At 46.2% G+C, this 26,606-nt stretch overlaps 1 protein-coding gene across 3 annotated transcripts in view; it reads right to left on the reverse strand.

Annotated features, from left to right (window-relative positions):
• Positions 1 to 17,622: 17,622 nt before the first annotated feature.
• SCLY (selenocysteine lyase) overlaps positions 17,623 to 26,606 on the reverse strand; it is a 38,360-nt gene continuing 29,376 nt past the window's right edge. Inside the window, exons 10-13 of one of the 3 annotated variants that reach the window (XM_069727752.1) lie at positions 24,516 to 24,599; positions 22,147 to 22,246; positions 20,859 to 20,934; positions 17,623 to 20,308 (exon numbers count right to left, since the gene is read on the reverse strand). In XM_069727752.1, coding sequence (XP_069583853.1) covers positions 20,131 to 20,308; positions 20,859 to 20,934; positions 22,147 to 22,246; positions 24,516 to 24,599 — 438 coding nt within the window. In that variant the 3' untranslated portion in view covers positions 17,623 to 20,130. The remainder of the gene's footprint in view (positions 20,309 to 20,858; positions 20,935 to 22,146; positions 22,247 to 24,515; positions 24,600 to 26,606) is intronic. The other 2 variants (XM_069727754.1, XM_069727751.1) reach the window with 2 other exon arrangements.

The following is a 26,606-nucleotide window of genomic DNA, read 5'->3' on the forward strand; positions in this document are numbered from 1 at the left end:
AGGGGGAGAGGTGGAAAAATGTACAGAAGCTGGAACTGGGTCCAGTCCTGAACCAGAGCGTCTGCGCCAAGCGACCGCGGATCGTGTGGACCTTGGCATTGAAGTAGGATGCCATTAGGTCCACATCTGGGGTCCCCCAGCGATGTCAGATCTGGCGAAAAATTTTGGGATGGAGAGACCACTCTCCCGAATCTATTCCTTGTCGTCTGAGGAAGACTGCTTCCCAGTTGTCCACATCCGGAATGTGGACCGCCGAGAGAACCGAGCCTGTGTCCTCCACCTAGTGGAGGATGTGTAACACTGCTTGGGTACTGCGGGTCCCCCTTGGTGATTCACATATGCCACAGTCGTGGCATTGTCCGATTGTATTCTGATGTGAGAGGCTGCCAGTAAGTGATGGAAGGCCCTCAATGCCAGGAGGCTGGCACGAATTTCCAGGATGTTGATGGGCATGGTCGCTTCCACTGGGGACCACTTGCCCTGTGCCCTGTGGTGTAGGTGCACTGCAGCCCAACTCGTCAGGCTTGCATCGGTGGTCAGAACCTTCCATTGACCTGTGAGAAAGGATTTCCCCTTTGCTAGCGAGGTTGGCTTGAGCAACCAGTGCAGGGACCTCCTGGTTGACATTAGCTGGAATTCCCTGTCGAGAGGAAACAGGATTCCTGTCCTAGGACTTGAGAATGGCTAGTTGGAGAGGCCTGAGGTGAAACTGGGCTAAATGCGACTGCTTCTATTGCTGCCCCCATCCTGCCGAGGACTCTCATGGCAAACCGGATATCGAGGGGGTTTGCGGAGGAGTATGCGAAACCCCTAGGCGGAGAGCCAGTGCCTTGTCTCTGGGTAAGGGCACGAGACCCCTGGAGGTGTTGTTTAGCTTTCCCAGGAAGGTCAGAGACTGACTCAGGGTTGGTGATGACCTTTGTAGGTTGACTAACCAGCCCATGCGGCTCAGAGTGTCGTTTGTCATTGAGACGCTGAGCTCGCAGTCATTGAAGGTAGGAGCCTTGATGAGTATATCGTCCAGGTATGGAACGTCTACTATGCCTCTGGAGTGCAGGACGTCTATGGTGGCTGCCCTGACCTTGGTAAACACTCTGGGAGCCGTGGCGATTCCGAACGCGAGAGTCACGAACTGGTAGTGGTCCTGGTCGATTGCAAACCTGAGAAAAAAACTCTGATAAGCAGGTGCAATCGGTATATGCAGGTATGCGTCTTGCATATCTATGAAGGCAAGATATTCTCCCTTCTCCATGGACGCAATGATGGACCAAAAGGACTCCAGCGGAAGTGACAAACCTGTACGTATTTGTTGAGTTGTTTTAGGTCCAGTATGGGCTGTACTCTGCCTCCTTTCTTGGGGACTACGAATAGATTGGAGTAGAACCCTCGGAAGCGCTCGGCCGTGGGGACCGGTACTATGACTCCTGCTTGAAGAAGCGAGGAAACCGCTTGGTGGAAGGCACAAGCCTTGGCTGACGGTTTTGGGGGAGCCGAGGAAGAATCGGTTCGGTGGGTTGGAAGTTGAGTTCTATCTTGTATCCGGATGAAACTAGTGCCCCGACCCCCTGTCTTCTGTAGTAGGCATCAAGACTTGCTGAAAAGAGCAAAGTCGCCTAAGGGTGGGATGTCTTCCGGGGTCCGTGAGTCATGAGGAGGAAAAAGTCTGAAGTTTTCCTCCTTTGAGCTTTGACTGGCCTGCTTTTAACTGCCAGGTCTTGTCCGACCTTTGCGTCGACTGTGAGTTGTCCCTGTGTGGGGAACGGTTACGTGCTGGACGCGAGATGGACCAGTCCGAGGAATTCCGAAGGGATTGGAATCGGGTTTGTTACACTTCTTGTAAGTGCGTATAGGTTTCAGTTGAGGGAGAGAAGTACTCTTACCCCGGTTGCGTTGGATATCATTGTGTCCAACTTGTCACCGAAAAGGTCAGCCACTGAGATACGGGAGGCGCGTAAGGGACTTCTTTGAGGCTGCGTCCGCTATCCATTCCGCAGCCAAAGGATACGCCGAGTTGTGATGGGGTTTGATGCTGTCCCCGCTACGCCCCTTGCTGAATCCAGAGTTGCATGAAGCATGTAATCTGCTACAACTGCTATTTGAACCGCTTGGTCCGACAGCTCAGGAGCAGATGTTTGGAGGCCAGCTTGTAAATTTTTGGCCCAAGCCAGGATGGTCTTGGCAGCCAAAACTGAAGCGAACGCGGGAGCCAGGGAGGCCCCTGCCGCCTCGAAAAATTGAACGAGCCATGCGTTCTACTTGCCGATCTGCTGCGTCGCTGAGGGTTGAGCTATCTGGCAGTGAAAAGAGGGTCTGTGCTGCTAGTCTAGAGACTGCGGGGTCCACTTCGGGTGGATCTGTCCATTCCTTGGTGTGGGAAAAGGTACTTTGCCTCCAGATATTTGCGATTAGCGAATTTTTTCTCAGGCTGTGAGAGCTGCTTTTTAAGGATCGCTTTAAACTCTGGGTGGTTAGAGAAAACCTTAGGCAGCTTCAGAGGTCCTTCAAAGGAGATCTTAGGGCCTCTGGTGGCAGATTAGAAATGTCCAGCACCCGATGGATGGGGAGATTATGTCCTCGACTAGCGCTGTATTGCTAGGGGGGATTGGGATCAGGGACCCCTCCGTTTCCCTGTCTGAGTCGGAGTCACAGATGCCTTCTGAATCCTGTGTATCACTGAGGCGTCCCCTGCTGGGTGAGCTGGGGAGGAGGCCTTCTCTGGTCGGGGATTGCGGAGATCTACATTGTCTGCCCCTGGAAGGGGACGGTCTAGATGACCTGGAACTACGGTGTCTCTCCCTAGAAGGGGATGACCGTGCTATAGGATGACGCAGATGGACTTGACCTATAGGTCCGCTTGCGTCCTGACCTAGACGTGGATGTGCCAGGTCATTCTGTTCCTGAGTCAAGCTCTCCCTTTGCTTGGTAACGGTCATAGCCGAGGCATGACTCTGTAGAGCCTGAAGCAATGTGGAGGTTTGTTATCTATAGACTGCGTCATAGATTGCGACATCTGAGTGACCCATTCCGGGGTGGCATTAGACACCGAGGCATTGGCAGGGGCTTCTTGGGGCTCTGACACAGTAGTCTGAGTACAGTCCTGGTAGTGCGTATGTGCTGTCACTGGGGAGAGCGGTCCTGCAGGCTTTGCAGAATGCATAATAGCAGTCCTGCCTGGTTCTCCTGGACCTTGAGCCCGGCATAGTGCACAGAGTGCAGAAGGGCTGGCTGCAGAGGACCTTACAGGGTAGCTATGCAGAGGACCCCTATAGGGGAGCCCTATAGGGAATATGGATTCACAGCAGAGTGAAACAACCCAGCTGTGATCTTACCCCACCAGTTTGCCCCTAGGTCCAGCGCCGAAGATTCACAGTCCTTGCCCCCCGGAGACTGGCCGGCCTGGTCCTGCTGACTGGGAGATGCAGGGTTAACCCCTTTACCCCCAAGGGTGGTTTGCACGTTAATGACCAGGCCAAATTTTACAATTCTGACCACTGTCCCTTTATGAGGTTATAACTCCGAAACGCTTCAACGGATCCTGGTGATTCTGACATTGTTTTCTCGTGACATATTGTACTTCATGATAGTGGTAAAATTTCTTTGATAGTACCTGCGTTTATTTGTGAAAAAAACGGAAATTTGGCGAAAATTTTGAAAATTTTGCAATTTTCAAACTTTGAATTTTTATGCAATTAAATCACAGAGATATGTCACACAAAATACTTAATAAGTAATATTTCCCACATGTCTCCTTTACATCAGCATAATTTTGGAACCAATTTTTTTTTTTGTTAGGGAGTTATAAGGGTTAAAAGTTGACCAGCAATTTCTCATTTTTACAACACCATTTTTTTTTAGGGACCACGTCTCATTTGAAGTCATTTTGAGGGGTCTATATGATAGAAAATGCCCAAGTGTGACACCATTCTAAAAACTGCACCCCTCAAGGTGCTCAAAACCACATTCAAGAAGTTTATTAACCCTTCAGGTGTTTAATAGGAATTTTTGGAATGTTTAAATAAAAATGAACATTTAACTTTTTTACACAAAAAATTTACTTCAGCTCCAATTTGTTTTATTTTACCAAGGGTAACAGGAGAAATTGGACCCAAAAAGTTGTTGTCCAATTTGTCCTGAGTACGCTGATACCCCATATGTGGCAGTAAACCACTGTTTGGGCGCACGGGAGAGCTCGGAAGGGAAGGAGCGCTATTTGACTTTTCAATGCAAAATTGACAGGAATTGAGATGGGACGCCATGTTGCGTTTGGAGAGCCACTGATGTGCCTAAACATTGAAACCCCCCACAAGTGACACCATTTTGGAAAGTAGACCCCCTAAGGAACTTATCTGGATGTGTGGTGAGCACTTTGACCCACCAAGTGCTTCACAGAAGTTTATAATGCAGAACCGTAAAAATAAAAAATCATATTTTTTCACAAAAATTATATTTTTGCCCCCAATTTTTTATTTTTCCAAGGGTAAGAGAAGAAATTGGACCTCAAAAGTTGTTGTCCAATTTGTCCCGAGTACGCTGATACCCCATATGTGGCAGTAAACCACTGTTTGGGCGCATGGGAGAGCTCGGAAGGGAAGGAGCGCCGTTTGACTTTTCAATGCAAAATTGACAGGAATTGAGATGGGACGCCATGTTGCGTTTGGAGAGCCACTGATGTGCCTAAACATTGAAACCCCCCACAAGTGACACCATTTTGGAAAGTAGACCCCCTAAGGAACTTATCTGGATGTGTGGTGAGCACTTTGACCCACCAAGGGCTTCACAGAAGTTTATAATGCAGAGCCATAAAAATAAAACAAAATTTTTTTCCCACAAAAATTATTTTTTAGCCCCCAGTTTTGTATTTTCCCTAGGGTAACAGGAGAAATTGGACCCCAGAAGTTGTTGTCCAATTTGTCCTGAGTACGCTGATACCCCATATGTGGGGGGGAACCACCGTTTGGGCGCATGGGAGCCTTCGGAAGGGAAGGAGCGCCATTTGGAATGCAGACTTAGATGGAATGGTCTGCAGGCGTCACATTGCGTTTGCAGAGCCCCTAATGTACCTAAACAGTAGAAACCCCCCACAAGTGACACCATTTTGGAAAGTAGACCCCCTAAGGAACTCATCTTGATGTGTTGTGAGAGCTTTGAACCCCCAAGTATTTCACTACAGTTTATAACGCAGAGCCATGCAAATAAAAAATATTTTTTTTTCCACAAAAATTATATTTTAGCCCCCAGTTTTGTATTTTTCCAAGGTTAGCAGGAGAAATTGGACCCTAAATGTTGTTGTCCAATTTGTCCTGAGTACGCTGATACCCGATATGTGGGGGGGAACCACCGTTTGGGCGCATGGGAGGGCTCGGAAGGGAAGGAGCATCATTTGGAATGCAGACTTAGATGGATTGGTCTGCAGGCGTCACATTGCGTTTGCAGAGCCCCTAATGTACCTAAACAGTAGAAACCCCCCACAAGTGACCCCATATTGGAAACTAGACCCCTCAATGAACTTATCTAGATGTGTTGTGAGAACTTTGAACCCCCAAGTGTTTCACTACAGTTTATAACGCAGAGCCGTGAAAATAAAAAATCTTTTTGTTTTCCCACAAAAATTATTTTTTAGCCCCCAGTTTTGTATTTTCCCAAGGGTAACAGGAGAAATTGGTCCACAAAAGTTGTTGTCCAATTTGTCCTGAGTACGCTGATACCCCATATGTTGGGGTAAACCCCTGTTTGGGCACACAGGAGAGCTCGGAAGGGAAGGAGCACTGTTTTACTTTTTCAACGCAGAATTGGCTGGAATTGAGATCGGACGCCATGTCGTGTTTGGAGAGCCCCTGATGTGCCGAAACAGTGGAAACCCCCCAATTATAACTGAAACCCTAATCTAAACACACCCCTAACCCTAATTCCAACGGTAACCCTAACCACACCTCTAACCCTGACACACCCCTAACCCTAATCCCAACCCTATTCCCAACTGTAAATGTAATCTAAACCCTAACCCTAACTTTAGCCCCAACCCTAACTGTAGCCCCAACCCTAACCCTAACCCTAGCCCTAGCCCTAACCCTAACCCTAGCCCTAACCCTAGCCCTAACCCTAGCCCTAACCCTAACCCTAACCCTAGCCCTAACCCTAGCCCTAACCCTAGCCCTAACCCTAGCCCTAGCCCTAACCCTAGCCCTAACCCTAGCCCTAATGGGAAAATGGAAATAAATACATTTTTTTTTATTTTTCCCTAACTAAGGGGGTGATGAAGGGGGGTTTGATTTACTTTTATAGCGAGTTTTTTAGCGGATTTTTATGATTGGCAGCCGTCACACACTGAAAGACCCTTTTTATTGCAAAAAATATTTTTTGCAATACCACATTTTGAGAGCTATAATTTTTCCATATTTTGGTCCACAGAGTCATGTGAGGTCTGGTTTTTTGCGGGACGAGTTGACGTTTTTATTGAAAACATTTTTGGGCACGTGACATTTTTTTATCGCTTTTTATTCCGATTTTTGTGAGGAAGAATGACCAAAAGCCAGCTATTCATGAATTTCTATTGGGGGAGGCGTTTATACCGTTCCGTGTTTGGTAAAATTGATAAATCAGTTTTATTCTTCGGGTCAGTACGATTACAGCGATACCTCATTTATATCATTTTTTTATGGTTTGGTGCTTTTATACGATAAAAACTATTTTACAGAAAAAATAATTATTTTTGCATCGCTTTATTCTCAGGACTATAACTTTTTTATTTTTTTGCTGATGATGCTGTAAGGCGGCTCTTTTTTTGCGGGACAATATGACGCTTTCAGCGGTACCATGGTTATTTATATCTGTCCTTTTGATCGCGTGTTATTCCACTTTTTGTTCGGCGGTATGATAATAAAGCGTTGTTTTTTGCCTCGTTTTTTTTTTTTTTCTTACGGTGTTTACTGAAGGGGTTAACTAGTGGGACAGTTTTATAGGTCGGGTCGTTACGGACGCGGCGATACTAAATATGTGTACTTTTATTGTTTTTTTTTTTTTATTTAGATGAAGAAATGTATTTATGGGAATAATATTTTTTTTTTTTTTTCATTATTTTGGAATATTTTTTTTTATTTTTTTTACACATTTGGAAAATTTTTTTTTAACTTTTTTACTTTGTCCCAGGGGGGGACATCACAGATCAGTGATCTGACAGTTTGCACAGCACTCTGTCAGATCACTGATCTGACATGCAGCGCTGCAGCCTTCACAGTGCCTGCTCTAAGCAGGCTCTGTGAAGCCACCTCCCTCCCTGCAGAACCCGGATCCGCGGCCATCTTGGATCCGGGGCTCGAGCAGGGAGGGAGGTGAGGAGACCCTCGCAGCAACGCGATCACATCGCGTTGCTGCGGGGGGCTCAGGGAAGCCCGCAGGGAGCCCCCTCCCTGCGCGGTGCTTCCCTGCACCGCCGGCACATCGCGATCATCTTTGATCGCGGTGTGCCAGGGGTTAATGTGCCGGGGGCAGTCCGTGACCGCTCCTGGCACATAGTGCCGGATGTCAGCTGCGATAAGCAGCTGACACCCGGCCGCGATCGGCCGCGCTCCCCCCGTGAGCGCGGCCGATCGCCTATGACGTACTATCCCATCCAGGGTCAGATAAGCCCAGGGCACCTCGACGGGATAGTACGTCTAAGGTCACAGAGGGGTTAATCCTTGCTGCAGTAGAAATGGCCGCCGAGGAGGAGAGGCAGGGGGAGAAGGGGGGCGGAGAGCAGAAAAAAAGGCGGCAAAGCTGTGTAAAAATGCGCCCTTTCTGTCTCGATCCACCCCCTCTATGGCACTGTAGAGTGTCATATTTGTCATCCGGGGGGCGGGCCGGGGGGCGGAGAGGAGGCGGCTGCTTCAGCTAGGCCGAAGCCGGGGCCTAAATTAGATGCCTGATGCCCAGAAGGGCTCCAGGCCGGTGCGGAAGTACGGGGGGGGGGGTCGGATCTGAACCGGACCCCCCCGGATTTAAGGGCAGGAAAGCGGTGGGGCTATAAGTGGAAAGGTGGGCCTGTGAGGGGTCCCCCTGAGGCAGTATAGAGCTGGTGCTGCCGCAGAGACAGGGGTGCAGGGAGCCCTGTGTCTGTATGTGACATGCCTGCCTGCACTCCCCCCGGCCCCGACAGTAGCCCGCAGCTGGGCTGGGGTCCCTGGATGCAGACACAGTGTGCTGGCCCATTGCTGGGAGCTGCAGAATGCTGCCTGTACAGGCCCTACCTGAGGTGTCTCAACCTAATGCCCCCAGAGGGGGAATAGGGAGGGTGCTGTTGTCACCTTCAGGTGGCTTTATCCTCGCCTCAACCTCAACCCAAAAACCAAAAGGAATTGGGGAAGGAGGGGGTCTCTACTTCGAACCAGCACCCGAGGGACTGGGGAAGGAGCGACATGGGGAAAAAGCCATCTCGACTTCAACCGGGCACCCCGTAATAGGGGGCCGAGGAAGGAGCCGTGCCGGGAGTCTCACAGGAGACCCACTTTTCTTCATCTGTAATTCGTCGGAAAAAAAAAACGGAGTAAAAAAATCTTAGGTGTGCCTCCTATGCGACACTAAGCAAAAACTGGAGAAGGCTGACGCCGTCCAGGGGTGTATACTGCAGAGGAGGAGCCACGGTTAATCATTTTCAGATTATGCATAGTGTCGCCTCCTAGTGGACAGCAGCATAACACCCATCGTCCTGTGTCCCTCAATGAGGCGACAGAGTAAATGTCTGCAGTTTTTGATACTGCAACTCAGCTCAGACCGGACAGTGTGTCTCCCTCTCCCACACCACCTCCTCATCTCGCCCTCTATCTGTCGGTGTTCCCCAAGGCTCAGTTCTAGGACCCCTACTCTTCTCCAGCTACACTTCAGCCTGGGGGGACAGCTCATAGAATCCCACAGTTTACGCTGATGACACGCAGATTTACCTATCTGGACCTGACCTCACTTCCTTACTGACCAAAATCCCACAATGTCTGTCTATTTCATCTTTCTTCTCTACTCACTTTCTAAAACTGAACATGGACAAAACAGAATTCATCTTTTCCCCACCTCACTCTACCCCTCCTCCAGACCTATCCATCAATGTCAATGGCTGCTCATTTTCTCCAATCCCACACAAGGGCCGGGGTCAGCACCCGGTGTACCCGGGCAAGTGACGGGGCCCTGGTGAGACGGGGGGTAGTAACAGTACGGACGGTACTACACTGATGTGCCCCTGGGGGGCCCCCGCAAGTCTGGCTGTGCTGTGTGTGCCTTAGTATACATCAACTCCGTGATCTCCGTCTCCCAGCAAGGACTCAGAGGCGGAACCATCCCTGGCAGCAGGCGCGGCACAGAGCTCTCTCTGTGACTGAGTTTCGCTGCGCAGGTGCTGGAATACTTACCACACTGTTGTGAATTCTGCTTTTGGGCTCCCTCCGGTGGTTGTAGATGGTAATGCAGTTGTTCCTGGGCTGCAGTCTTGGACAGGTGTATCTGCTAATTGCAATTCTGACTGGGGTATTTAGCTTTGCAGGACTCATTAGTCCATGCCAGTTGTCAATGTTTCTTTGGAAGTGTTGGATCTCTGCCTGGCCTCTCCTGCTTAGCTGCCAATTCAGCAAAGATAAGTGTCTGTTTCTTTTTCTGAGGCGCACTTGCTGTGTGCTTATTTTCAGTGCTGATCATTTGTTTCTATTTGTCCAGCTTAGACTGTGTCAGTTGTTTTTCTCAGTCTGGTTGGATTCTCTGGAGTTGCAGATATTCTCTCCACATCTTTAGTTAGGTGGTGGAGTTTTGTATTTTCTGCTGTGGATATTTTTGAAGTATTTTTTATGCTGACCGCTTAGTATCCTGTCCTGTCCTTTTCTATTTAGCTAGAAGTGGCCTCCTTTGCGAAAGCCTGTTTTCTGTCTGCGTGTGTCTTTTCCTCTCCAACTCACAGTCATTATTTGTGGGGGGCTGCCTATCCTTTGGGGGTCTGCTCTGAGGCAAGATAGTTTTCCTATTTCCATCTTTAGGGGTATTTAGTCCTCCGGCTGTGTCGAGGTGTCTAGGTTTTGTTAGGTACACCCCACGGCTACTTCTAGTTGCGGAGATAAGATCAGGGTTTGCGGTCAGTATAGTTACCACCTACTCCAGTGAAAGTTTTCATGTTGCTCCAAGGCCACCTAATCATAACAGTACAACTGGCCCACAATGAGTTAAATGCATCTCAGAAGAAGGGAGGAAAGGTCTTGAGCCATTTTTTTTTCTTCAGTCTGTTTTGTCTTCTCCTCCATCTTTATTTCTGGGTGGCTGAGGAGCCTTGTGCTAGCATGAATGTTCAGGAATTAGCTTCTCGTGTAGACCAGCTTGCTGCTAGGGTACAGGGTATTTCTGATTTTATTGTTCAGACTCCTGTTTTAGAGCCGAAGATTCCTACTCCTGATTTGTTTTTTGGTGACAGGTCCAAATTTTTGAGTTTTAAAAACAACTGTAAACTGTTTTTTGCATTGAAACCTCGATCCTCCGATGATTCCATTCAGCAGGTTAAAATCATCATCTCCCTGCTGCGTGGTGATCCACAGGATTGGGCATTTTCCCTGGAATCTGGGGATCCGGCTTTGCTTAATGAAGACTCCTTCTTTCAGGCGTTAGGATTATTGTATGATGAACCTAATTTGGTGGATCAAGCTGAGAAGACCTTGTTGGCCCTATCTCAGGGGCAAGAGGTGGCTGAATTGTATTGTCAGAAATTCAGAAAATGGTCTGTGTTGACTAAATGGAATAATGATGCTTTGGCGGCAATTTTCAGAAAGGGTCTTTCTGAATCCGTTAAAGATGTTATGGTGGGGTTTCCCACACCCTCCAATCTGAGTGATTCTATGTCTCTGGCCATTCAGATTGACCGGCGCTTGCGGGAGCGCAGAACTGTGCGCGCTATGGCGTTGTCCTCAGAGCAAATTCCTGAGCCTATGCAGTGTGATAGGATTCTGTCTAGAACAGAACGACAAGGTTTCAGACGTCTAAAAAGGTTGTGTTACTATTGTGGCGACGCTTCCCATGTCATTTCTGTCTGCCCTAAGTGGACAAAGAGGATCGCCAGTTCATTTACCATTAGTACTATACAACCTAAATTTCTGTTATCTGTGTCCTTGATATGCTCATTGTCATCATTTTCTGTCATGGCGTTTGTGGATTCAGGCGCCGCCTTGAACTTAATGGACTTTGACTTTGCTAGGCGTTGTGGTTTTCCCTTGCAGCCTTTGCAGAACCCTATTCCTTTAAGGGGCATTGATGCTACACCCTTGGTTAAAAATAAGCCCCAGTTTTGGACACAGGTGACCATGCGCATAGCGCCAGCCCATCAGGAAGATTGTTGATTTCTGGTGTTGCATAATTTGCATGATGCTATCGTGCTGGGTTTTCCGTGGTTACAGGTACATAATCCTGTTTTGGATTGGAAGTCCATGTCTGTGACTAGTTGGGGTTGTCAGGGATTTCATAATGATGTTCCTCTGATGTCAATCGCCCCTTCTTCCTCTTCTGAAATTCCGGAGTTTTTGTCTGATTTTCAGAATGTATTCGATGAGCCCAAGTCCAGTTTCCTTCCACCGCACAGGGACTGCGATTGTGCTATTGACTTGATTCCAGGCTGTAAGTTTCCGAAGGGTCGACTTTTCAACCTGTCTGTACCTGAACATACCGCCATGCGGAGCTATATTAAGGAGTCTTTGGAGAAAGGGCATATTCGTCCATCTTCTTCACCGTTGGGAGCGGGGTTCTTTTTTGTTGCTAAAAAAGATGGTTCCTTGAGACCCTGTATTGATTATCGCCTCTTGAATAAGATCACGGTCAAGTTTCAATACCCTTTACCTTTGCTTTCCGATTTGTTTGCTAGGATTAAGGGAGCTAGTTGGTTTACGAAGATTGACCTTCGGGGGGCTTATAATCTTGTTCGTATAAAGCAGGGTGATGAATGGAAAACTGCGTTTAACACGCCCGAAGGCCATTTTGAATACCTTGTGATGCCATTCGGACTCTCTAATGCTCCATCTGTTTTTCAGTCCTTCATGCATGATATCTTCCAGAATTATCTTGATAAATTCTTGATTGTATATTTGGACGATATTTTGATTTTTTCCGAGGATTGGGAGTCTCATGTGCAGCAGGTCAGGATGGTATTTCAGATCCTTCGTGACAATGCCTTGTTTGTGAAAGGGTCTAAGTGTCTTTTTGGGGTGCAGAAGGTTTCCTTTTTGGGCTTTATTTTTTCTCCCTCGTCTATAGAGATGGATCCGGTTAAGGTTCAGGCCATTCATGATTGGATTCAGCCCACATCCGTTCAGAGCCTTCAGAAATTTTGGGGTTTTGCTAATTTTTATCGCCGTTTCATTGCTAATCTTTCCAGCGTGGTTAAACCCTTGACTGATTTGACGAAGAAGGGCGCTGATGTGGCGAATTGGTCCCCTGCGGCTGTCTCTGCCTTTCAGGAACTTAAACGTCGTTTTACTTCTGCTCCAGTGTTGCGCCAACCGGATGTTTTTCTTCCGTTTCAGGTTGAGGTTGACGCTTCTGAGATTGGGGCAGGGGCTGTTTTGTCACAGAGGGATCCTGTTGGTTCCTTAATGAAACCGTGTGCCTTCTTTTCCCGTAAGTTTTCGCCTGCTGAACGCAATTATGATGTCGGCAATCGGGAGTTGTTGGCTATGAAGTGGGCGTTTGAGGAGTGGCGACATTGGCTTGAGGGAGCTAAGCACCGTATTGTGGTCTTGACCGATCATAAGAATCTGATTTACCTCGAGTCTGCCAAACGGTTGAATCCTAGACAGGCTCGATGGTCCTTGTTTTTTTCTCGTTTTGATTTCGTGGTCTCGTACCTTCCGGGTTCTAAGAATATTAAGTGTGCGTGGATATTAAGGCTGATGCCCTCTTTAGGAGTTTTTTTCCTGATTCTACTGAGGTCTTGGAACCGGTCGGTATTCTGAAAGAAGGGGTGGTCCATTCTGCCATTTCTCCTGATTTGCGATGGGTTTTTCAGGAATTTCAGGCTGACAAACCTGACCGTTGTCCTGTGGGGAAACTGTTTGTTCCTGACAGATGGACTAGTAGAGTGATTTCTGAGGTTCACTGTTCCGTGTTGGCTGGTCGTCCTGGCATTTTTGGTACCAGAGACTTGGTTGGTAGGTCCTTTTGGTGGCCTTCTTTGTTGCGTGATGTGCGTTCTTTTGTGCAGTCCTGTGGGACTTGTGCGCGGGCCAAGCCTTGTTGCTCCCGTGCTAGTGGGTTGCTTTTGCCATTGCCGGTCCCTGAGAGGCCCTGGACGCATATTTCTATGGATTTTATTTCCGATCTTCCTTTTTCCCAGAGGATGTCGGTTATCTGGGTTGTGTGTGACCGATTCTCTAAGATGGTTCATTTGGTGCCTTTGCCTAAATTGCCTTCTTCTTCGGATTTGGTTCCGTTGTTTTTTCAGCATGTGGTCCATTTGCATGGTATTCCGGAGAATATTGTGTCCGACAGAGGTTCCCAGTTTGTTTCTAGGTTTTGGCGGGCCTTTTGTGCCAAGCTGGGCATTGATTTGTCTTTTTCTTCTGCATTTCATCCTCAGACAAACGGCCAGACCGAGCGAACTAATCAGACTTTGGAGACTTATTTGAGATGCTTTGTGTCTGCTGATCAGGATGATTGGGTGGCTTTTTTGCCATTGGCCGAGTTTGCCCTTAATAATCTGGCTAGTTCGGCTACTTTGGTTTCGCCTTTCTTTTGTAATTTTGGTTTTCATCCTCGTTTTTCTTCTGGGCAGGTTGAGCCTTCTCACTGTCCTGGTGTGGATTCTGTGGTTGACAGGTTGCAGCAGATTTGGGCTCATGTGGTGGACAATTTGGTGTTGTCTCAGGAGGAGGCTCAACGTTTTGCTAACCATCGTCGGTGTGTTGGTTCCCGGCTTCGGGTTGGGGATCTGGTTTGGTTGTCTTCCTGTCATGTTCCTATGAAGGTTTCTTCTCCTAAGTTTAAGCCTCGGTTTATTGGTCCTTATAGGATTTCTGAGATTATTAATCCGGTGTCTTTTCGTCTGGCGCTTCCGGCCTCTTTTGCTATCCATAATGTCTTCCATAGATCTTTATTGCGGAAATATGTGGAGCCCGTTGTTCCCTCTGTTGATCCTCCGGCCCCTGTGTTGGTTGATGGGGAGTTGGAATATCTTGTTGAGAAGATTTAGGATTCCCGTTTTTCGAGGCGGAAGCTTCAGTACCTTGTCAAATGGAAGGGTTATGGCCAGGAGGATAAGTCTTGGGTTTTTGCCTCTGATGTCTATGACGCTGATTTGGTTCATACCTTTCATCTGGCTCATCCTGATTGGCCTGGTGGCTCTGGTGAGGGTTCGGTGACCCCTCCTCAAGGGGGGGGGTACTGTTGTGAATTCTGCTTTTGGGCTCCCTCCGGTGGTTGTAGATGGTAATACAGTTGTTCCTGGGCTGCAGTCTTGGACAGGTGTATCTGCTAATTGCAATTCTGACTGGGGTATTTAGCTTTGCAGGACTCATTAGTCCATGCCAGTTGTCAATGTTTCTTTGGAAGTGTTGGATCTCTGCCTGGCCTCTCCTGCTTAGCTGCCAATTCAGCAAAGATAAGTGTATGTTTCTTTTTCTGAGGCACACTTGCTGTGTGCTTATTTTCAGTGCTGATCATTTGTTTCTATTTGTCCAGCTTAGACTCTGTCAGTTGTTTTTCTCAGTCTGGTTGGATTCTCTGGAGTTGCAGATATACTCTCCACATCTTTAGTTAGGTGGTGGAGTTTTGTATTTTCTGCTGTGGATATTTTTGTAGTATTTTTTATGCTGACCGCTTAGTATCCTGTCCTGTCCTTTTCTATTTAGCTAGAAGTGGCCTCCTTTGCTAAAGCCTGTTTTCTGTCTGCGTGTCTTTTCCTCTCCAACTCACAGTCATTATTTGTGGGGGGCTGCCTATCCTTTGGGGGTCTGCTCTGAGGCAAGAAAGTTTTCCTATTTCCATCTTTAGGGGTATTTAGTCCTCCGGCTGTGTCGAGGTGTCTAGGTTTTGTTAGGTACACCCCACGGCTACTTCTAGTTGCGGAGATAAGATCAGGGTTTGCGGTCAGTATAGTTACCATCTACTCCAGTGAAAGTTTTCATGTTGCTCCAAGGCCACCTAATCATAACACCACACCATCACCATGTATACAGTTACTTCAGGGTCAGCGGTCGTCTGTGTCGCCACTTCCAGGTGAGCTCAGAGATCGTCCAGTGCCAAGCAGAAAGATGACGACGAGCAGCCAGCAGTCAGTGAACGGTGCACCCGGGCCGTCCATGTACAACGGGGGCGACGGCATGAGTGACGGTGAAAGCAGTGAGTCTTCCTTCCAAATTCCAGGCTGGTCCCAAACCAAAGAATTGCGGGGGGAATGCAGCCTGGGAGGACAAGGTGCGACTGTACGGGGCCACCACAGACCTACAGTATGGCATCTGAGTGATGCTGGGTGTGGGTGGGACTTATAGACTATATACTACATGGCTGGCTGTGCTGTATACTACGTGGCTGTGCTATATACTACGTGGCTGTGCTATATACTACATGGCTGTGCTATACACTTTGTGGCTGTGCTATATACTACGTGGGCTGTGCTATATACTACATGGGCTGTGCCATGTATTATGTGGCTGTGCTATATACTACATGGCTGTGCTATATACTAGGTAGGCTGTGTTACATACTACGTGGGCTGTTATACGCTACGTGGCTGTGCTATAGACTATGTGGCTGTGCAATATACTATTTGGCTGTGCTATATGCTACGTGGCTGTGCCATTTACTACGTGGGCTGTTATATGCTACGTGGGCTGTCATACACTATGTGGCCTGTTCTATATACTACGTGGCTGTGCTATATACTATGTGGCTGTGCTATATACTACTGCACGTGGGCTGTGCTATCCACTACGTGGGCTGTGTTATATACTACTTGGGCTGTTATACACTACGTGGCTGTGCTATATACTATGTGGCTGTGCTATATACTACTGCACGTGGGCTGTGCTATCCACTACGTGGGCTGTGTTATATACTACTTGGGCTGTTATACACTACGTGGCTGTGCTATATACTATGTGGCTGTGCTATATACTACTGCACGTGGGCTGTGCTATCCACTATGTGGGCTGTGTTATATACTACTTGGGCTGTTATACACTACGTGGCTGTGCTATATACTACTTGGCTGTGCTATATACTATGTGGCTGTGCTATATACTACTGCATGTGGGCTGTGCTATCCACTACGTGGGCTGTGTTATATACTACTTGGGCTGTTATACACTACGTGGCTGTGCTATATACTACGTGGCTGTGCTATATACTATGTGGCTGTGCTATATACTACTGCACGTGGGCTGTGCTATCCACTACGTGGGCTGTGTTATATACTACTTGGGCTGTTATACACTACGTGGCTGTGCTATATACTACGTGGCTGTGCTATATACTACGTGGGCTGTGGTATATGCTACGTGGCTGTGCTATATTTCTCTCCTGTATCTTTGCATCATGAATCGTGGTGTGTGTTAAAGGGAGGGGCCCACTGAGACTCTTTCGCCCGGGGCCCTCAAAAACCTGGAGCCGGCCCTGTCCCACACGCTCGGTGCCTCAGGGTGATCCTTGACTCTGCCCTCTTTTTCAAGCCACATATCCAAGCCCTTGCCTCCTCCAGCCATCTCAAACTCAAAAACGTTTCCTGAATCTGTGCATTCCTGGACCATGAACCACAAAAACTAGTGCAAGCCCTTATCTCCCGCCTCGACTATTGCAACCTCCTACTCTCTGGCCTCTCCTCTAGCACTCTGGCACCACTCCAATCCATCCTAAACTCTGCTGCCCGACTAACCCACCTGTCTCCCCGTTATTCCCCAGCCTCTCCTCTCTGCTAGGCCCTTCATTGGCTTTCTTATTGCCCAGAGGCTGCAGTTCAAAACACTAACAATGACATACAAAGCCATTCACAACCTGCCTACTCCATACATCTGTGACATGGTCTCCCGATATCTACCTACACGCAACCTTCCATCCTCTCATGATCTTCTCTACTCCTCTTTCATATCTCACTCCAACAACCGCATACAAGACTTCTCCCGTGCTTCCCCTATACTCAAACTCTCTACCCCAACACATCAGGCTTTCGCCTACCACGGAATCCTTCAAAAGGAACCTGAAGACCTACCTCTTCCGACAAGCCTACAACCTGCAGTGATCCTCTGTCTGATGAACCGCCACATGACCAACTCTACCCTCTCCTAGTGTATCCTCACCCATCCCCTGTAGACTGTGAGCCCTCGTGGGCAGGGTCCTCTCTCCTCCTGTCCATACGTGTGCCTTGTTTTACTCATGTTTATTGTACTTGTCTATATTTGTCACATGTAAAGCGCCATGGAATAAATGGCACTATAAAAATGTATAATAATAATAATTATATTGAATTGAATAGGATCTGAACTGCATTACCCAGAAGCGAGCACTACACAGTACAATTAGCAGTGCTGTTCAGCCCCACTTACTGATTACATCCAGGTGCACGCTGATTGGGGGGGTGGCAGGTGTCAGTCAGGTGTTGAGGTCAGCAATATCAATAGTCATCAATAATGTGTTTTTCAGGCAATCAAGCCAGGATAACATCTTTTATAAATACCAGATTGTTCTGTCAAATATGATTAACATAATATCTAATATCATGTAACAACGTTTCACATTCCTAAAACTTTACTTTAATTTCATCCGTTTTGCGCATTCATTTCTTCACAGCAGCCAAACAGTAATAAAGTAAGAGATACCAAACATTCTGCAAACATGACAGTCCTCGAAAATTACAAGTAATTATAAGCCAGTCATTTTACAATGATTTTCCCAGGCACTTGCAAAATTCCAGAGGAAAAACCTTGATACACATAAATCATTTACTATTCACGTTAGTCAGGCCCCATAATACATGGTTTGCAATTTTTGGCTACTATGTGTTTAGTAAGAGTGCAGTAAATGTTCAGTTTGCCAGTAGTGCCCTAGCTGCAGAAATGAAGAATGATGCCTACTATGCATGGACAATGGAGACACTTCTTTTTGTATCTACAAATGGTTAATTTACAACGGTCCTTACTCGAGAATTTCCTAAAAGAGTTTCTAAAAATGAGTAAATTATCCAACCTCCAGAAAAAGGAACAGAGAGAACATTTTTTGGACCCCACTGAGCCCCATCAGTATCTCAGTGTGCTGTGAGGCTGGTAACACACATCTGCGAGTACAGACAGCTGCGGCTCTCCAGAACTAATGTCGGTAGCCTGATCTACATTGTAGACTGTACCAGGACTTTAAAACATAGATGTGTGAAACTGCAATCAAATAAAATAAAAGGCTACAAGAGCCACAGCCAGCTCACCGATCACCGCAGGTGCACGGAACTCTGTTTATGACCAGGACGAGTAGTAGCAGAAGGTAGAAAAAAATATGACGTTCCAGCTTCTTAAAATTAGTGATTGTTTATTTATCCATTTAAAACAGGGATTTTTGTGTACTCACCGTAAAATCCTTTTCTACGAGCCAATCATTGGGGGACACAGGACCATGGGTGTTATGCTGCCACTAGGAGGACACTAAGACAGAAAGAATAGCTCCTCCCCTGCAGGCTCCAAGTGAACCAGTTCGGTAAACAAAGCTGCAGGAGCTTAACATTTAACCAGGATGAACTATGTCAAAACTAAGCCAACAGAAAACCAAAGCCGTTAGGCTAACAGGATGGGTGCTGTGTCTCCCAATGATTGGCTCGGAGAAAAGGATTTTACGGTGAGTACACAAAAATCCCTGTTTCTCCTACGCCTCATTGGGGGACACAGGACCATGGGACGTCCTAAAGCAGTCCCTGGGGGGGGGAACAATCAACTGTAATTGCTCCTTGTATCCACAGGTTACAGATGCGGCACAGCCGCCTGCAAAATTCGTCTGCCGACAGTCGCGTCTGCCGAGGTCTGAGAATGAATATTAAAACCAGTACACAGGTAGAGATGCTTACCCGTCCAAGGCCTCCAAACAATTACACTAACCAAAGTGCAGCGGACGCAAGTGAAGATGGCGGATGACAGATACACAGGTGCAATAATACCAATAATGCAGTCAGCCTAAAAACAGGATTTGGCCAATTGTGTGGAGGGCCTTCTCGATGCGATGTACTGGTGCCGGAAAGAGTGACGGTAAGACAATCTCCTGATTGAGATGGAAGGATGAGACAACTTTTGGCAAAAAGGACGGGGATGTTCTCAAAACTACCTTATCCTGATGAAAATTCAGGAATGGAACTTGACAAGACCCAAGTGCCTCCCACAGACACTAAGCAAGAATTGGTTCACTTGGAGCCAGCAGGAGGGTGCATACTGCAGGGGAGGAGCTATTCTTTCTGTATTACTTAGAGTCCTCCTAGTGGCAGCAGCAAAAGACCCATGGTCCTGTGTCCCCCAAGGAGGCGTAGGAGAAAATTTCTTCATCTTAATAAATCCTTGCACAAACAGGAATGCATACTAGTGGAAAAAACGACTAAATGCGACGTGTTTCGATCTGATACGATTTTAGTCATTGCATGGCATGGCAATGACTAAGATCGTATCAGATCTAAACGCGTCACATTAACTCTTCTTTTCCACTAGTATGCATTCCTGTTTGTGCAAGGATTTATTAAGATGAAGAAATTTTTAAATGGATAATAAAGAATCACTAATTTTAAGGAGCTGGAACGTCATATTTTTTCTACCTGATGTGTGAAACTGGCCTGAAGAGTAGAAAATGGGGGGCAAAAGCATAGGGGGATTCCAGCTGATCACTAGGAAACTAGCTAATCACTAGAATAAAGGACACCAACGGTCTTGCACAGGTCTAGCAATAAATACTTATCCAGCCTTTATGATTTTTACAGTAGCAATCTAAGGAAAATAAACTGATACAAATAAAGTACAGAGGTGCTCGATATGATCTCCCAGTCCTCTCCACAGTACAGTTTACTTCCTACATATATCAGATTCTAATGTTACGCCATTAGGTCGCCATTCCACTACAGTGGAAAGTCTCTCCTCTAATCTTAGTTAGGTCCTGTGAATACACATTGCTTCCTATGTTACACAGAAATGTTGGTCAATTGTTTAATTCTTCCTTTTTACTGTCTTCATTTTCCAGTTTTTGTGCCGCTTGTTCAAGATCCTTAACGATCAAATCCACATCTTCTTTTGTAGTTTGTGTGCCCACGCTCAAGCGAATGGCGCCACGTGCTGCATCAGGAGACACACCGCTACTCAGCAGCACATGGGACGGCCTGTTGAAAAAACACTGGATTTTAGGCATTATGCTTAAGTTGAATTAAAATGGAAAAAAATAAAGCAACATTGCAAAACTGTCAATACAAACTTATTTTGTGTACACAGCTCCTATGCAGAACCGTGTCTCCATGGTAACAGACTACAAACAAACCCTGTTCAGTCTGATGCAGCATCATCCGCTTTTCGATCTATACCATACTTCTTGCTCACCTGTCATGTAACTACACAGGGTTTTTTTGTTGTTTGCCGACTGGTATAAGATCCAACTACTCACATTCTGGTGCACACTACAACTCAGACTCATCAGATGTTTGCTACTCTCCCCAACTGAAGATGCATGGGTCAGCATGAGATATCATTTGCTTTGCCAATTTATTAGATAAACCAGTGGAAAGAGATTGTGTCTGTCAGGGTAAAATTTGTGCTCTTGAATGCAAAACAATTTAAAAAAAATCTGAGTGGTAGAGTTTTCGTGTGGGTCCTCCTATTTTCTGCTAGTAATCTGTAGCAAGCTGTCTGAATACTCCATATTAGTATTTCATGTACCTGTCACCTCTGTCTGAGTGACATGCTGCTCCAACACTCGCCAAAAGATAATCACAGCGTGAAAGCCACTCGCGGCCTGGAAACAAGAACAAGGGTTACAATAAAACAAAAGCTGCCACTGCATATTTATGGTGACATTACATGTAAATGACAGCTGGACTAATGAGTCAATGAACAGGTTGACCAACCGGCACAAGGACTTGTCATGGATGGCGATATGGGGCGGGCTGCTTGTCCAGTCACTCATACACCCCGGAATCTGTGCAACACCTGTACTGCCTGAGGTGCCCCATGTGGAGGAAACGTCTTTGCACGTATTTTGGGATTGCCTCTTTGCACAGCACCTGTTGGGTGCCCAGGAGGACGACCAGAGAAACTCTGTCCCCAAAAGGAGCCATTCATCGTGCCATTCTGCAATGTACGGATTCATCTGTGGGGTGCACCCCATCGGGGTCATTCAGACCTGGTGCTTTATGACCTTTTTTTTTTTTAAGGCCGCTGTTTGGGTTGCCGGGCATTGGTTCATTTCGGGGAGTGACACCTTGTAAATTCGAGTCTGTAGCAAGCTGATCCACAGCCTCCTCAGAGACACTGTCATCTTGGACTGTCTGGATGTCGACAATGAGGACAAGAATTGAACTACTCTTCTTCCCACTCTCTCCTCAATGTGTGCTGCCCTTTAAGGCTTCAGCCTGTGATTTCCCCTCCATCCCATTAATTGTACTTTGCGTTTCTTCTTCTTTTGTAGCATAGGAATGCAATGTATAATGTTGGTTTACGTCTACTGCACGCTATATTCTTATGCTATGTAAGACCGATGTAGAATAATTTATGCACTATGTAGACGACATAGTACATGGTTTCTCATAAATAAACTAAAAGTCAAATGACAGTCTGACTGTCCAACCTCATTAATTGTATAATCTATTTTCTACTACTAGATGTATTTATGCCGGTATATCGTACAGGAGAATATCCTGGAGACCTTTTATACTGGCTTTCATAAAAAATCAAGTCTCGACAATCACTGATACCAGGGGAAGGTCCACTACTGAGACCATGATCATCTTCAATCACAGCCCATCTTCAATCACAGCCATTGTGGCGGGTGTCTGGCTGGCTGGTAGGTCACGTTTCTGCCAGTTTGTGTATGGGCAGAGCGTAACGCTCCATGCACAATAACACATCAAGGCGCAATAACTACCATACTTTAGAATCGTAAAGGTGTGGTAAGGAGTTAAAAATCAAAACATGGGTAGGAAATGACTGACATATATAAAATGCTCACCAAGGACAGCAGGTCTAAGTATTGACACGTTGCAGGTGTTCGGAAGAATCTCAGTGCCGGAGAAGTGAGAGTTAAACTGGATCTTATTGCCGAATACAACCTACAATATGGAAATATATGAAAAGTCATAATCTAGGCTTGCGTCACTGACAGATGTAGCAGAGTTAAGACCAGCTACAAAGCTTTTGGTGAATATTATTATAGCACCACTTCAGAGAGCTTTTTTAATTGCAGCGCTGCAGTGGTGCTTCTAATCTAAGGTCCCTGCCTCAAGTCTTATACTTACACAGCGCCATCTTCACCTTCTTTCGATGCCTCTCCATCAGTCGCCAGCAGTTTGTGACCTGACGGATCGCTCCAGTGTTTGCTGGGCAAGGAAGGTCCCTTTTCAATGCAAGTCTATAAAACACTCAGTCTGGCTCTCATAGACTTGCATTGGGAGCTTGTGACATAACTTATGACTTCTGGTCAGTCAGAAGTTGTGGGACTGGAGCAGCACTGAAAAAAGTTGAAGATGGCGATGATAAGTATAATACTACAAGCAGGGATATTAGATTAGAAGCACCACTCCAGCGATGGGAAAAAAAAATGCTGGAGTGGCGCTATAAAATGACACAAGTTAGACACATAGAATCTGCTCTGTACAGAAAAGCAACCTTTATAGGCTGATCCAGATGCAAATTTCGAGTCTGACCACTGTTTTGGGCTTTTAGGTAGTTGAAGCAGATTCTAGAACCCCAGAAAACACGTTATATCATAACATCATTGAGGTGCTTCCCTGCTTGGGACACCATTTTCATAAGGCAGAACAGGGAAGTGCCAATCTAAATATCTGACATTTACTACTATAATATGTTAGCAGGCTCTATGGCCTATCCCCCCCCAAAATCAGCATTTGCTGGGGGTTCTGATATTCAACCCCCCCACCACCCCCCCCAAAAAAAAAAAAAAAAAAAATCAGCTGATCTTTGAGAGTGCTCCAAACTGAAAAGGGTTACCTAATAATTATTTGTAGAAAAAAAAAATAAAGTTGGATTTGTACTTGTTTGATGTAGGTAAGAAGTACAGTTGTTCCGTTAGACAGGTATTTCCTGAGTCTGAAGACGTGATTTAACTACGGTAATAGCTTTTGGGAGAGGATTGGCTTAGGCTAGGGTCACATTGCGTTAGTGCAACCCGTTTAGCGCTAGCGGGTTGCGCTAACGCAATGTTTTTAATGTGGCCGCGTCCCGGGGTCGCGGTAACGTCCACGCTCTCGCAGATCCCCGATCTGCGAGAGCGGGGAACGGACCACGGGCGCGCCTCGGACGCTGCGAGCAGCGTCCGCGGCGCGCCAGGAAAAACCGGCGCGTCGCTAGCGCGTGCCGAACACGGCACGCGCTAGTGCTGCGCGTTCCCATTGCCGTGAATGGGCGCGCTAACGGACGCGTTGCGCGGCGTTAATTTCGCCGTGCAACGCTGTCCGTTAGCGCTTTCCCATTAACGCAATGGGAACCAAGCTTGCATCTTTGCATCTTACTTGCATCTTTTTCCCATGGAGCACTCTAAATAAGACTCCATATACAGCAAGTATTCATAAGGATAGCCAGATCCCCCAACCAAAGCTGTGTCAATGGCACCTCATTCTGGCTGCCAAACCCTGCTCTGCACTGATGAGGGTCAGCTTTCCCGAAACAACAGTCTGCAGATTATTGCCTATCTTGCCTAATATGACTCGTTATGTTGCAAGACTTGTCAAAAGAACATGACACTTTTACGGGTAGCTAGTAGCTACCTCAAATATCTTACAAGATGCTTTTCAAGAAGGGATCATTTGGAATAGTCACAAATAAATACATTTTAAAGTTCTGTTTTTGTCTTGGTGACCTAAAATATTTATAGAATGCATAGGGAGGAAATTATCTAATCATATAAAAGATGTGGCTTGGTTGTTAAAAAACAAATCAAAACAGAAAGAGCCACAAATGTTATAAACTAACAATATACAACTATCAGTCGCCAGCCTATCCAAGGGAAATTGTTTGGCCGTCTCCCGCTGGTCTTTTTTGGCAAGTCTGGACGTGAGTAGTACGGCATGTGACCCCCAAAGCCCCCCATTGGCACTGACAGCACATCACCATTCGTTCACACAGACCAGAGGGGCCTACCAGAGCAAATGTGGGTTATTGAAGGAGATTTTTTTTTTTTTGTCTGCAGCTGGCCAACCCCTTTAAATACAATAACATTTAGGGAACTTAAAGTTTTTCGTAGAATTTAATTGCGGTATGTAAAAGGAATCACATACACGTGTAAATCTACTGTGAACCATACAATCAGTAATAAAACTATATCAAATTTAACAATGTCTTGATTCTGGAAAACCAGCTCACCTGTAATCTCTGCTCCATATAGTCCCGAACACTTCTCATGTGATTCCCGTAAACCACACAATGTAAGCTCACCAACTCAGCAGCCTGCAAGGAAGTCAAGTCACAGAAAACTAACAAGTCAGGCTAAGTGCACGGGGGCAGATTAGCTTACCGTTATGCATCTACTGCACATTTTGTGACAATAAGCAGCAAAAAAAATTGCAAGTCTGCCAGAAATTTCACCAAATGAGAAATCTTCAATGAACTTCTGCAGAAAACGAACTTTTAAAAATTGTATGTACTTTCTGCAAGCAAATGTGTGTGGAAAAACCATAGTAATTAAAGGGGTAATCCAGGACTATATACATATTCTACTGCGGGCCTACTAACTAACAGGCAGGTTGTTGCTAACTACTTGCCTGTTCTGCCTAGTGCAGAACTCTGCCAGCACAGAGCGATGATTTTGTGTCTTCCACTGACATCACATTAACAGATCAACAACTTCTCTTCTGCTGTGTTGACAGGATGTGACTGCCAATACCATGAGGATTGACAGCCAGCCCCCCGCTGCATAAATGTGGGAAGCCAGCTGTCAATCAGCATGACATCGGCAGCCACACTGTCGACAGAGCGGCCTGGAAGAGGAAGAGCTGCTTTGTTGACGTGAAGCAGCTGAATCGCTGGCAGGAGCAGTCAGTGACTGCTCTGAGCTGGATACAAAAGACATGCAGTTGCTTACCAGTTAGCAACTATCTGCCTGGTTTTTTTTTTGTTGCTCTTTTTTCACTATGAGCCAACTAACTATTTGTCCTGAACAACCCTATTAAGCAATGTGTGAACTTACCCTATCAGAGGTCAGACGAAAGGCCCTCATCCCCATTAGACTAACGTTGGCTGAACCCACCGACATTGACAGGTTCAGAAAACAGTTTTATGTGTATAGAGGGCCTCCAACAGATGATGTTGGGAAAGATAAGGATCATAGTAACATAGTAACATAGTTAGTAAGGCCGAAAAAAGACATTTGTCCATCCAGTTCAGCCTATATTCCATCATAATAAATCCCCAGATCTACGTCCTTCTACAGAACCTAATAATTGTATGATACAATATTGTTCTGCTCCAGGAAGACATCCAGGCCTCTCTTGAACCCCTCGACTGAGTTCGCTATCACCACCTCCTCAGGCAAGCAATTCCAGATTCTCATTCTCATTTCAAACTACCAATCCTTCTATTTTCAAGATATATGCCACCACCAGAATATGGCGTGCATATGTAAATTGGAAGTACTAATGTGTATGTAATACTCCCAACTGATCCCCAAAGACAGATGTCTGTGAAAAAAGGGACCAGGCTGAATTCGGACATGCCCTCTGCTTTCTTGCAGAAAAGAAGCTGTCAGAATGACTTAGCAGTGGATTGTCTACACTCAGTATTGATATAAACATGCATGACTTGTCATGCTGTGTGTACTTTATTAATAGCCAAGTCAGTAATGTAATGATCTATCATCACTGAATATTATCTTATGTGTATGATCAGCTTTAACTCAATAAGCCTTTTCTGAAATGATTTAGGAAAAAACTTTCAATGTTCATATATTAAAAGCCACCTAGTGTGTTGTATCATAAAAAATGGTCTTAAAAAAGGGTTATTTTCAAGTTGTCTCTTGAGCAGCTCAGAGCTTTCCAGCTTCTCACTTTCCGGGTTTCTGGCAGGGTGGGCTCTCCTCCTCCTTAAGTGTTCTGGTGAGTAGCAGAGCTGTAGTATTAGTAGAACTAAAAAGATCAGCAATTGTTTTGCTATAACATATTTAGCCATCAGTGGTTTGCTTGGGAGTGTACAGTGAGAACACTGTATTTACACAGAGATAAAAGGGCATCTGAACAAACCGCTCCAGCCAGAGCATTTATTAGGAGCATAAATGGTAGAAGCCAATGCTGCGGGTTGGTGATTTTGCAAGATTGATAACATTCAGGTGCTGAGAGGTGGGGGGAGGGAGGTGAGCAGCTAACTGTTGTATAGAAATTAATGAGCTGGAGAGGTGGCTGATATGTTAAGAGTTAACTCTTCTCCTGGAATGTAACTAGTGCGTACACTAGGCCACTGTTT

The sequence above is a fragment of the Ranitomeya imitator genome, chromosome 5 (genome assembly GCF_032444005.1).
Source record: "Ranitomeya imitator isolate aRanImi1 chromosome 5, aRanImi1.pri, whole genome shotgun sequence".
Taxonomy (NCBI): Eukaryota; Metazoa; Chordata; class Amphibia; order Anura; family Dendrobatidae; genus Ranitomeya; species Ranitomeya imitator.